Raw genomic sequence first — 13403 nt, 5'->3', positions numbered from 1 at the left:
GATAAATTCTCTGGGATAGGAGCTCTCTTTTGTTGTTCCCTATCCACATCCACACAGTGTCCCGCACGGTGATGCCTGATTCTTGCCTGGGGCCGCAAGGCTCTACTGTAGTACAAATCTCCATTGTGATCAACAACACGGCTACTTGCTTCTTTATAGCACCCTTGTACTGGGGTAGATACCCACAAACAGACTAAATAAACAACAGTTGCTGCAGTTCTTTTGAGTCAGATATTTGGTGAAATACTTACCTCATCTCTTCTAAAAGAAGTCCCTCTCTCACATAGCATTCATTCATGTTAATACACTAAAAGATCTAGTAGGCCTAGCAGTCTCGTTAATTACTGCTTACTTCAGGTAGAGAGTCACTTTTAGAGACCATATATAAGAAAAGTTCTTGGATGCAAAGAATTCCGGTCTAGACCAAAGTGAGCAGATTTCCTTAATAATTAAAGCACGGGGCTGGAAAACAAAAGGCAAATCACAGCATTATGACAAGCGTCCAAGGCTGACAGCTGGGCAGTCCCTTGGGGAGGAAGAGACCTCACATCTTCCAACAAAACAAACATCCCATCGACTTCCAAACTCGGCTGGCACTTTTTCACATGGTCATGTGAGTGAAGGAGTAGCTGGAGGACACAGAATAGATTATTAATCTCCTTGTGTCAGACTGTCAATCAATCTGAAGTATTCCCCCTCTCCCTGACTCCCCAAAAACTTCTACTAAGAGCCAGGATACACAGACTGAATAAGATTAAATATGCCTGAGTTTTGTGCATACTTGATGACTGTTGGAATAGCTGCCTCTTTATCCCCACTATTTCCTTAGTGGCCACTCACAGATTTTCTGCGCCTCATGGAATCTGTATTTTAAAAAATCTGTAAAACAGACCTTCCAAAGAGAAGGGAGATTCCAGGTTTTAATTCATAACCCATCCCACTCAGCGAGTTCATGCTAAGCCTGTTCGGTCAACCAGTTTATAGCACAGTCTCATATAACCTTCTGCAACAAACGCTTTTACCATAACTCGCGCTGCAAGCTAACATTTCGTTAGTCTAGTCTAATACAGTCAGTGCAACAACAAATGTTCACATGAAGTGTCACCTATTTCTAAATGAATAGCAGCACAGATCCAAACTCTCACAACCTAAACTATTTCATTCACATTTAGTCACACGCTTCCACATTTGCTCCATCATAACTCCGCTGGCTGAGCTCTACATTTTTAAAAAGTCATTCCCCTTTTTCACAAGGGGAAGATCAGACGCAGCCTGCATTGATCGGCACAGTCAGAAAAAAGTCTTGGACACGCTAGAGTTTAAAAACGAGCTTCCACAGAATACACACGATTTATAAATTTCAATAAGTACTTTACATAACACAGCACGCCCTACTAACCAAGCGGGTGACAGCTGGAATGAGTTCCAGAAAGAAAAAAAAAGCCACAGCCCCAAATCTATAGATGAATTTAACTACGGTCATTTTCTGAGAAATGTGAAAGCAGTCACACACTGACAAAAAAGTCCTATTAGGCTTTCTATTCCACCCCCTCCCTCTCTCAGCAATGCAGGCATGAGCCACACAGTGTACTTCCTAGTATTCTTTCCAGTCAAGCTTAACAGTCTTCCCAGTGCGATGGCTTCCACCACTTCCTCGGAGAGACAATTCCATAGTTTTTAATAGGCTTCATCATCAGGATGGGTGTTTTTCTGGCATTTTCCCGTTTTTAATTTCATCACCTTAATTCTGCTTATAGCCCCTTGATACCATGGCAAAGAATTCTTGACTCTTGGCATTAACTAGTTTGAGACAGGCAGCATGGCACAGATGCTAGGACATAAGACACAGCAAGGGAGACCTAGATTCCATTCTCGGCTCTGACACCATCTTGTCGTGTGATCTTGGATAAATCACTTTGGGTAAAAATTGCAGACGTACCTTAGTCTCAGTGAAAGTCAATGGGGCTTGGGCAATTCTGAAAATTGCAATCTGTGTTTTAATTTTCCCCTCTTTAAGATGAAGAGCAATGATGCTCACCCATATCTGAGCTATGGAGAAGGAAAACATTACATAAGAGCTAAGCACTTAACTCAACATGCTTCCCAGAGAGTGTAGCTACGCGTGACCAGCCCCTGGATAGTCAGTTTTATAGCTGAAATAAAATATAACTCTTCCCATGAAACTATAACACCTTCCTCATCCCAGCCCAATGTGGAAGGGTAACAAGCAGTATCCAGGTCTGTAACAAAAAGATGTCACAAGGCAGGAACCACTGGAGTTAGTGGATAACTAACAGTCCATAACAAAACCTGAAACATACAATGATGCAAAGAACCATACTATCGGCGGGAAAAGAGAAGCCAGGGGATAGGAGTCAAACTGAATGCACATGCTTTACTGGTCTGCAACCAAAATTATTTGATTGGATAAAACAAAATGAAAGAGCTTCCCTGAGCAGCAGTGGCCACTTAACACACTTTATTTGTTCCAAATTTATTCACCACAAAGCCAGATTTTGATCTCAGTTACATCAGTGTAAGCCTAAAATAAATCCATTGATTTCAGTCAGTGTTACTGAGATCAGAATCTGGCCTGGTACCTCTGAAGTGCATGAAGAGAAGCTCTCTCCAAGAATAGGACAATGACTATTGGCTGCTCCAAACCCCAGGCTGGTCTAGTGTAACTGTAAAATGACAATTTACCAGAAAAGAGTATCCACATAATCCGATGGCTAGGAGTTTAGATATCACATCTTCAGTTACTTTAGAAAACAAAGGATTTTACCAGCATGCACAAAATAGTTTTCTACCTTTCGAGAATGTTTACAGGTTTAAATAAGGCTTCTGCTTTATAGCATTATAACCAGCAGGCTTCCAAAAAAGGAAGCAAGAATATTTCAGCCCCAATTTGGGACATGGACTCGCTCCATTTTTCAGATCAGATTGGCACACGTACTCACTATGCCTCTGCAAACTGGTAAAGATAAGGGCGGGTGAGGGGGAGCCGATGATAAATGTTTCTTTTCCTCCCATTTTAAAATATTTCCTAGTGGGAATAATGTCTTCTTCTAGCCTTAGTCCCATCCATTTGGGGTCAGCTCTTTGAGTCCTTCTCCATTACAGTCTGTCTTGAAACAGTTCTTCAGAATCTCCACACCTGGGTTTCCAAACCTTCTCTTATCCTCCACTTCTTAAATTTAACATCCTGCTTCCTATACATTCTTCAGATCTTTTTTAGACATGCCTAAACTATCTAACCCTGGATTCCTCATCTTTTCTATAATTAGTACCACTTTTACACTTCCCCTAATTCATTTGTTCTGAACATGATCCAGGCATGTTAACATTTTCATTTCCAAGGTGTTCAAGATCTGTTCCTGTCTCTTCCTCAGTGCCAGTATTCTGAGCCATACAAAAGTGCAGGCCTAATTGTGGTCTTGTAGATCTGACCTTTTCAATTTGATAGACATCCTTCTATCACAGATCGCTCCACTCATTTCTCTCCATTTAGTCCATGCCTTTCCAGTTCTACATAGAAGTTCATTGCTGAGTTCACCATTATCCTATAGTATTGAATCTAGATACTTGACATTCTGGACCTTTGGTACTGGCTGGCCCCTCAGGGTACAGCTATGCAGCAAGCAGGATCCTGCAGCAGTGAGTCTCAGAAGCTGGGTATATAGGTTCATGCTACGGAGTTACAAATAGCTGTGTAGATCTTCAGGCTTCAGCGCCGGAGTTCCACCCCGAGCATCTCCACACCAATTTTTAACGAAGTAGCATGAGCCCCGCGAACTTAAGTCTGTAGACCCAGGTTCTGAGAGTAGTGGCCACAGGATCCTGCTTGCTATGAAGACACACTCCTGGACTGAGTGTCATTGTCTTCCCAGTGGGAAACGTGTGAGAGAGAAAAAGCCCAGCTTAAATCACAAATGAAATATCAGCATTAAAACTAGTTTAAGAACTACATAGTTAATCAAACAAGGAAAAATCTGAGAGGTCCCAATTCATCAATACACTGAAGAACATGCTTACTTATAGCACATGCTTAAGCCCATCCCTACTGAGCAAAGCACTTTGAAGCAATACTCAACCCCTTCCACATACTCACAAGTATGCAAAAAGGACTTTCAATGATCTTCATTCCTAGAAACTAAAAGATCAGTATAACAGAAAAGACTACTACAACTTCAAGTCTTGTAATACAAGACCATTGTGACATGACATTTCTGATTGTTTAGTAACAACACATGAGCGGATGCACACAGAGCACAACAGAAATAACAGTGAGTGGTTTCAACTTAGTGTAGTAAACTTCCTGACAGTAGCATGTCCAAGATTTAGGTCTTGTCTTTACAAACAAAAATTATGACTATTAGGGTTTTTATAAAATATGTTCATGAATTTATTAATAATTTGAATGAATACAGGTTTATTCTGTTACATTCCCCTATAGTGCTTGCAAGCCACACACTGCAGCATTGTGCTAATGCATGAGGACTATAAAGTTAAATGAAACTAACTGCAAATTAAAGTTAACTGATTGGTCTATTTTCATTACCCAAGCTAAGAGAAATGCAGACAGTAAACAGCATCAGTGCTGAAAAGTCAATTCAGTTTGTCAGATTTTTCCAGGTATTCTTAGCAACACAGGTAAGTAATTAACCGCTTCCTTCATTTTAGATATGATTTTCAACCAGAATCCCTTTAAAAAACAAAAACAAACAGCTTTGCTCGACTATGATTCAAACAATGTAGATTTAGGGAAAATCTGACATTTAAGCTAATGTTCAGTAGTTTTAAAACAGCAGTTTCAGACTCACACCACCTATAACACAAGCACAAAACAATTACACTGATTGTCTTCCTTGCTGAGCATCTGGTAATGTTAGAGAGCACAACAAAATGGGGTTGCCAGTGTGGGCACTATCAGTGTTTTTCCAGCAAGGTTCAACAGCCCTCAGCAAGGATCCCTTCGTGATCCAATCAAAACCACCCTTCTGTACTAGCACCTCATCCTAGGCAAACAGATTGGAAAGTAAGTGCACTCAGCTCTACAAGATAGTGCAGTAGGAGATGCATCTTCAGGAGTAACTGGCTGCAACTGTTTTCCCACACAACTAATGGTAATTTTATTTCTCAATTACCAATGAGACTTTGTAGTCTACGATAGTCATGAAAGCACAAGGCTGCCACTTGCTTTCTCTTTTTTCTCCCCCGTAACTCCACATGTTGCTAAGACAGGGAGAGCACAGTAAGATCTTGAGGGTGTGGGTGGGTGTCTTGTGACACTGTGTTGCAAGGTAACTGGGGAGGAATAGAAGATGGCACACAGCTTGTAAGGATTCGAGAGAAACAGTCCATAATTTATGACCCTTGAGGAATATTTATCTCCTGGCGCTCTTTACAAAGTCTTACTAGACCATAGGCTCAGGTGAGGACCTGTTGCTTCCATCAAAATGATCACGTCCTCGTGTGGAACAGATGTCCTCATTCTTTGTGTAATATACGCAAATGGTTTGCACCTGTCTCTCTGGAATTTGTGGTTTGGATCAGCCAACCTGGTGCTCAAGTGTGACCATCAGAGAGAAATGGAATAGCATAGGAACATATACTATAGTTTTCTTCTTAAAACTGCAACAGAATTGAAAGGTATCTAAAATACTTGATCAGGCTTTGAGCTTCAGAAAGGGATAGCAGGAATAATTTTTTTCCGCTGTTATGCTGTTATATTTCCACTCTTCAATCCCCTTCCCAAGAGAGATGCAGAACTGATCAGGATTATGATGCTATCTGTATTCCCTGATTCCTTGGTCCCAGCAGGAGAGTAAATATCATTAAAACTGCCAATTGCAAAGCTTGTTCATTTCCATTATCTTCGGATGCTGACTTCAGCTTTGTCCCGGGCTGGGAAATAAATTTGATCTAGATAATCAGTTTGCTGGAAGTGTTTTTAAGCATTGTTTCCAAACTCATTTCCCAGTCCACTATAGGAAATGAGTATACAGATGCAGCTTTAGAGAAACTGAAGTAAAGACATAATTTATAGTATCAGGGGATCACCTCATAGCAATTTGGTCTTGCCTGTGAGCACCAAATCAAACTGTGTTATAACCCCATTTTGGAACTGTAAAGACAAAGGCTGTAGTACATTTCCATATCATCTTTTTAACATGGTTTGATTGTATCCACACACGTAAGACCACATTGTACAACAGCAAAATTAGAGCAATACTATGCTGTATCACCATCCCTCAATGGTAACTTTTGCTGGGAAGATTAGGGCCTTATGTGTTACATACATTATAAAAACTGTATGAAGGACCCAGCTGCAATACAGTGGTGGCCCAACGTGGTTCAAGTCTTCCCATAAAAACAGGGGTATTCTTGGCTGCTACAGACTACCAAATCAAAATAGGGAACTAGATGACCATCTCCTTATGCACCTATCTATAATGTGTAGGGGAAAAACTATGTGATCGTAGGGGACTTCAATTTGAATGACACATACTGAAGGTCTCATGCCACCAGTACTAAAACATCTTTGGATTTTTTAAACAGTATAGATGACAATTTCCTAACTCAAAAAGTGTGCAAACACAAGCAACTCTTTATTAGACCATGTCCTAACAGAAAGAGAAACTGACCACAAAACTAAAAATTAACAGTGATCATGACTTGATATTTATAATGTCCATATTTATGTCATATTTATAATGTCCAAGCAGAATAAAGTACAAACCAATAATATATAACAAGTCATGATCACTTAATTTTTAGTTCGGTGGTCAGTTTCTCTTTCTGTTAGGACATGGTCTAATAAATAAATAAATACACACACACACACACACTTGGTGCTTTAATAGGGCCAGTTTCACAAAACAATTATGAGTGAACTGAGCTGGGAAGAAGAATTTAGTCATAAAAATGTGTATGATAATTAGAAATAATTTAAGAATACCTTACTAGATGCCCAAAAAGTCATAACTGAGGAAGGCAGCCTGGCTGGTTTAAAAACTGACCTGGTTTAGAGGGGAAGTGAAGGCAGTTATAAAAAATAAATTTTATATATAAATAAAACAAATGGAAGAAAAGGGAAACTCTTCGTAATTAATATAAATCAGAAATTGGGAATTGTAGAAAATGGATAAGGGAAGCAAAGGGACACAAGAAGAAATCTAAGGCCAGCATTGTTACGGATCATAAGAGGTTTTATTTTATATATATGAATGAATAAATAAATGCATGGAACAAAAAGAATCCCTCCAGTGGTATTGGTCCACTACTAGATGGATATCATAGAATTATCAAATAATAATGCAGAAAAGGCAGAAGTGTTTAATAAATATTTCTCTTCTGTATTTGGGGGGAAAAGATTATGTAGTCCCATTATCTGATAATGATAACTCTCTTTTCATCCCACTAGTATCTCTGGAGGACATTAAACAGAAACTACTAAGGTTTAAAACTTTAAAATCAGCAGGCCCAAATAACCTCCATTCAAGAGTTTTAAAAGAGCTAGCTGAGGCACTTGCTGGACCATTAATGTTGATTTTCTGTAAGTCTTGGAGCACTGGGGAAGGTCCATAAGATTGAAAGAAAGCTAATAATGTGCCAATTTTAAAAAAGGGTAAAACGGGATGGCCTGGGAAACTATAGGTCTGTCAGCCTGACATCATTATCGGGCAAGATAATGAAGCAGCTGATATGGGACTTAATAAAGATTAAAGGAAGGTAATGTAATTAATGCAAATCAACAAGGGTTTATGGAAAATAAATTTTGTTAAACTCACCTGATTTTTTTTTTTTGTGAGGTTACACGTTTGGTTGGTAATAGTGTTGATATACCATACTTTGACTTAGTATCACACAACATTTTGATTATAAAACTTGAATATAAAATTAACATGGCATACATTAAATGGATAAAAACTGGCTAATTGACAGATCTCAAAATGTAACTGTAAACCAGGAATTGTCATCAAGAGGGTATGTTTCCAGTTAGGTACTGCAGGGATTGGTTCTTGGTCCTATGCTATTTAATATTTTTATCCATAACCTGGAAGAAAACAAAATCATCCCTTATAAAGTTTGCATAGGATATAAAAATTGGGAAAGTGGTAAATAATTAAGAGAACAGGTCACTGATTCAGAGGGATCTGGATCTCTGGGTAAACTGGGCACAAGCAAACAATGTGTGTTTTAATACAGCTAAATGTATACATCTAAGAACAAAGAATGTAGGCCATACTTACAGGATAGGAACTCTATCCCAGGAAGCAGTGAGTCTGAAAAAGATTTGGGGTGTTGGTGGATAATCAGCTGAACACGAGCTCTCAGTGTGATGCTGTGGCCAAAAGATAATGCAGTCCTGGGGTGCATGAACAGGGTAATCTTGAGTTGGAATAGAGAATTATTTTTCCTTAGTATTTGGCACCAGTGTGACCACTGCAAGAATACTGTGTCCAGTGCTTATACCCGTAATTCAAGAAGGATGTTCATATATTGGAGAGAGTTCTGAGAAGAGCCACGAGAGTGATTACAGGATTAGAAAAAATGTTTTATGGTGATAGACTCAAGGAGCTCCATGTATTTAACTTAACAAAGAGAAGGTCCAGGGGTGACCTGATGAATAGTCTGTAAGTATCTACATGGGGAACAAATATTTAATAGTGGGCTCTTCAATCTAGCAGTGAAAGGTGTAACATGATCCACTGGCTAGAAGCTGAATTCTGACTGGAAATAAGGCATATATTTTTACAACGGGGGTAATTAACTATTGGAACAATTTACCATGGATTGTGGTAGATTCGCCGTCACTGACCATTTTAAAATCAATACTGGATGTTTTTCTAAAATAACATGTTCTCAGAATTGTTTTGGAGAAGTTCTAAGGACAGTGTTATATAGGAGATCAGACTACATGATCACAATGGTCCCTTCTGGCCTTGGAATCTACGAATGAAAACAGTATTAAAGAAGAGTGGCACAGACCTGGATTGTACAGAATTAGTAGTTCTGTAGACTGGTTCGGCCCGGTCTACTCAGACAAAATAAAACTGTTTTATATCCAAGCCTGGCCACTACTGGATCTCCCAACGTGATCGTTTTTAATTAACACAGAAAAAAAATCTTACAAGGGATGGAAAAAGAAAGAAGCGGGGGAAAGTAAGAATAGAAGTGGTGGGGGAGAAAAGAGAAGAATGCTTCTACCACTTGTTCTTGTTGATATTAGACCTGAACAAGTAACAGCAAACATATTTTACAAATTTAGACTCTACTATTTAGATATCTACAAGCAAATCACAATTTCTTCAATTTGATTTATTAGAAATTATTCATGTCTTTTGTGATTTTTTTCATTTATAAATTAATTGGGAACATTTCTCTGGTGAATATTTGACTCTCGAGCAACAGTTACCTGTGATTGGTCAAGTTAAGTCACATGGTTTGGTTTCCATTCCCTGATTTGATGAGTGAACAACATACTTCTGGAATGAATATTATTTGAACTTCAGTAGCACTTAAGAGGCCTCAAAGAAGATCAGGGAACCACTGCACTAGTTTCTGTACAAATACATATGGACAGACAATCCCTATCCTGAAGAGTTTATAACAGAAATAAATAAGACAGACAAGGATTGGAGAAAAGCAATGTTATCCCTATTTTACAGATGGGATTAAGTAATTTGCTTAAGGTCACGCTGGAAATCTGTGGCAGAGCCAGGAAGCCAGATCTCTCAATTCCCAGTCCGGCGCCCTAACCACAAGTCCAATCCTTCTCTATCTAATCATGCATACAAATTTAAAATTCAGTTTCCACAAATACTTATACACGTGACTTGGAAATTCGCTTTCCATGAGCATTCATTGAAGTGAAACTCAGTTGCATGAACTCTTGAGGAAAGCAAACACAAAAGGCATATGGATCAGATCAAAATGAATTAAAACAATATAACTGAATATTGGCAGAAAATATTTTGCAGTATTCAACCAGCTCTGTTGATCTAAATTAAATATAAGATGCTTTTCAAGCATCTAGGCTCCTTTACATTTCATTCCTAACTTCAAGAGTGGCTTCTCTCCCCGCCCCCTTTCCCCCCAAAAAAGGGAGACCCTTCTGCAGGCAAAACTAAATTCAAGGCCTGCAGATATGGCTTTGTTTATTTTATCAGCAGTAAGATCCCTTGAAATTTTACAACCATAAATGGTAGAGCTATGTTCCCTTTGTATACTGTAGTTAATGAAAATCACCTGGTTTTGAAAACACATGGAGTCACATATACCATGAAAATTCTCCTCATCCCCATAAGTGAGAACAAACTAATGAGCTTAGGTTAACTTTGAAAATAAGAAGTGTCTCCGTTATAGCCCCAACTCAAAAGTGGAGGAAGGACTTCTCTGCTAAGGTCCACGATCACACAATCTGGCTGCTCCTCTCACAACGCAGAGCCACACAATATACCAGAGGCCTAAGCAAAGGGATTCCAGACTTTAGGAATCCAGCTGTTAGGCCTCAAGAAGCCAAGACTTCCCCCCAGAATCCACTTCAAACAGCCACAGTTTTGAACTTACCTTCCAAATAGCAGCTGGAGGAAGAAGAAAGTCCTTTTTTCGATTTGCAACCCACCAATTTCAAGCAAATCTCCAACATTTTCATTTGTTAGTTTGGCTTCGGCTTGTGTGTTCTCTCCCCTCCCCCTTAGGTTTCACATACACAAAAAAGAGTTGCCAGTTAAGAGATCTAAAAATCCAGCACTCTTAAAACCAAGAAAAGAATAAGCCAGAGAGACAGATAATCCACAGGGCCCATAGTACCAGTCCCAGAAACTTAACTCAAGTTTTGCTCCCCTCGTTAACTCTTTTGTCAGGCGAGAAAAAAAATCCTACTAAGTTGGAAGCAATTACTTCTTGCGGCAGCTCCAAAACTCTGCCATTCCTTCCCTCATACTCTCACTCCGTTAGGCACTTCGTGCAGGCAGAGCTGCTTACGTTAAACTGCCAACAAAGGGCCCCCTTCAGGCTTTGGCTGTCTGACTTCATGACATCAGATAGGCTAGTTACGCCCACAGCATACTTAACCCCTCATTGTTCCAACTTGCCTACGATTCATGTCAACAGCAGGATTCTACTAACATATTTCTTCAGTCATTTCCAGAGAACAAAATCAGCAAGTCTTCCTTGCCCTGGGAGCAACGACAGCGTCATTGGAGGCATTTCCTTAGAGTCAAAGAAACTCAAAATAAAGTAAGGGCTAATTATTATTATTTATACAACACCATAGATGTATATGGGAATTTACAGTAGTAAGAATGCACAGACTGGCAAAGGATAGACAATGTCCTAGCGCCGAAGAACAATGGCACTTTATACTAATACTTTGAACTTTACTCCTGTGCAGAAAAGCAACACTGGCAGCCATTCCCATTCACCACACTAAGTACAACGCAGGAGAGGAATAGGCATTATTCCCCAGCACGTACAATTCTGACACCACTGTGATATTTACTGTTGTATAGACTCACATACCTAGACCTGAAGTAATTATACTTTTTGAATATTTGTTACATAGAGGGGCAATACTTCTGAGAACCCCAATGGCCTCTCCCACCCTTAACACTGTTTTGCTTTGCAGGTTTGTCCTGCTTGCGGCTCTTCCCAATTTTGTATTTGTGGTATGTCCAACCAATGCGTGGCTCAGCTCCTCTGTTGTCTACATTGATCTACATCCCCTTGTTTAAATACATACACGCTTTTACATTGTTCTACACCAGTGGTTTTCAACCTTTTTCATTTGTTGACCACTAAAAAATTTTGAATGGAAGTGCGGACCCCTTTGGAAATCTTAGACTTTAGCTGCAGACCCCCAAGGATCTACAGACCACAGGCTGAAAACAACTGTTCTATGGTAGCAACCACCTTTCATGGACCCCTTAGATACAGTCTGTGGAGCTCCATGGGTTTGCGGACCACAGGTTGAAAACCACTGCTCTACACAGTAGACATAAAATGGAATATATGTAATACTGTATTCTTCTAATTCTTTAGAAAAAAATGAACTTCAGCAGATCAGATGGGTACACACCATCACAATGTGTGGAACACTGCTGCTGCAAACATGACTAGAGCTCTTGGGATCCACAAAGAGGACTGACCCCAGCATGACTTCATATTTTCCCTCCATGTGTTCCCTGCCCTGAAAGTTTCTCTCCATATTTGTTTTAATAAACAGTTGCGCCAAAATAAACTAACTATTGCACTTCTCCCTTCCCGCTAACATTTTCAAATATTTAATATTTCAAGGGAAACTCTGCATGTCTCCAGGATCTGAAAAGCACGTATCTAACACAGCAAACACACAGTCCAGATTCTCCATATACATTATTTTAGAGCATTGTTTTGCTTCAGAGTTCTGGTCTGTGGAGGTGCATTCTCCTAACAGCACAACTTGGAAAGAAATCACCAGTCCGTCAACCCATGCCATTTTTTAAAACGGTAAGAAACACTGTTTCTGATCATACCACCAGCTGCATTCTTTCTATAGCATAAATCACTTTGCACCCATTTCTGGTTTTATCCACACATCTCAAAACATTGTAAAAAAAATAAAATAAATAAAGATTGGTGAGCACTATTATTCCTATCTCTGTGACTCAGTTTAAGTGAATTCCTCAAGTTCACAGTCAGCGGTAGAGACAAGGACAAAACTCTGATCTCTTCACATTAAGTATGGTGCCCAGCCCACAGCACAGTGCTACCTCCCTTAAAAAGGAAAAAAGAGTATTGCAGTTCACTCAGGGCTCTGCTTGAACTGTGCTCTGGAGGTGGATGAATTTAGCCAAGATCCAAGAGCAACTGAGGGCTATCTACTCACTCAGAGACCATTTATTTTCCAAATAGATACTGTATGCACAGAGTTTACACTTTTGAAAGATTTAAGCCATTGAATTGTGAAAAGGAGGATTAAATCACAATATTGTGAGGAGGGTTATGCAAGACACACAAGTGACCCAGTCATCATGTGCTGATGAACTGCGATGGAGTAGCAACACAATAGCGGATCTGAATCTCATGTTGTAATGTTTAGTTATACTGACCTATTCTACTTTTCCATGTCATGAATCCTTTTCACTGCAGCTGCAGGAATGCAGAATTCCAATGGAATTACCACGACTGCCCCCATTAACACTCAACAGCCTCATTATGAATAAGGTAATACAAGCAATGCCAATCGAATTAATAAGGATTACATTTATTATTTGAAGTGGTTTGTGCTTGATGCTTTTAAGCCAGGTTTCAAATTCTCTTTATTCCCTTCCTTAGATACAGGCAATAGCTATATCAACACCTAAATACACTTCTGAAGAGAGCACATTCAATTCCCTATTACTAAAAACTGAACA

At 39.4% G+C, this 13403-nt stretch overlaps 1 protein-coding gene across 4 annotated transcripts in view; it reads right to left on the bottom strand.

The window, feature by feature from the left end:
- Positions 1-13403, bottom strand: part of ABL1 (ABL proto-oncogene 1, non-receptor tyrosine kinase) — a 120624-nt gene that overhangs the window by 32006 nt on the left and 75215 nt on the right. Inside the window, exon 1 of one of the 4 annotated variants that reach the window (XM_077835871.1) lies at positions 10576-10913. The exons of the other annotated variants lie outside the window; for them this stretch is intronic. Within the exon in view, the coding sequence (XP_077691997.1) occupies positions 10576-10660 (85 nt within the window). The 5' untranslated portion in view covers positions 10661-10913. Of the gene's footprint in view, positions 1-10575; positions 10914-13403 lie in introns of those variants that run through there. 4 annotated transcript variants of the gene reach the window in all.

The sequence above is a fragment of the Eretmochelys imbricata genome, chromosome 16 (genome assembly GCF_965152235.1).
Source record: "Eretmochelys imbricata isolate rEreImb1 chromosome 16, rEreImb1.hap1, whole genome shotgun sequence".
Taxonomy (NCBI): domain Eukaryota; kingdom Metazoa; phylum Chordata; order Testudines; family Cheloniidae; genus Eretmochelys; species Eretmochelys imbricata.
This window is presented reverse-complemented; position numbering and strand designations above follow the sequence as displayed.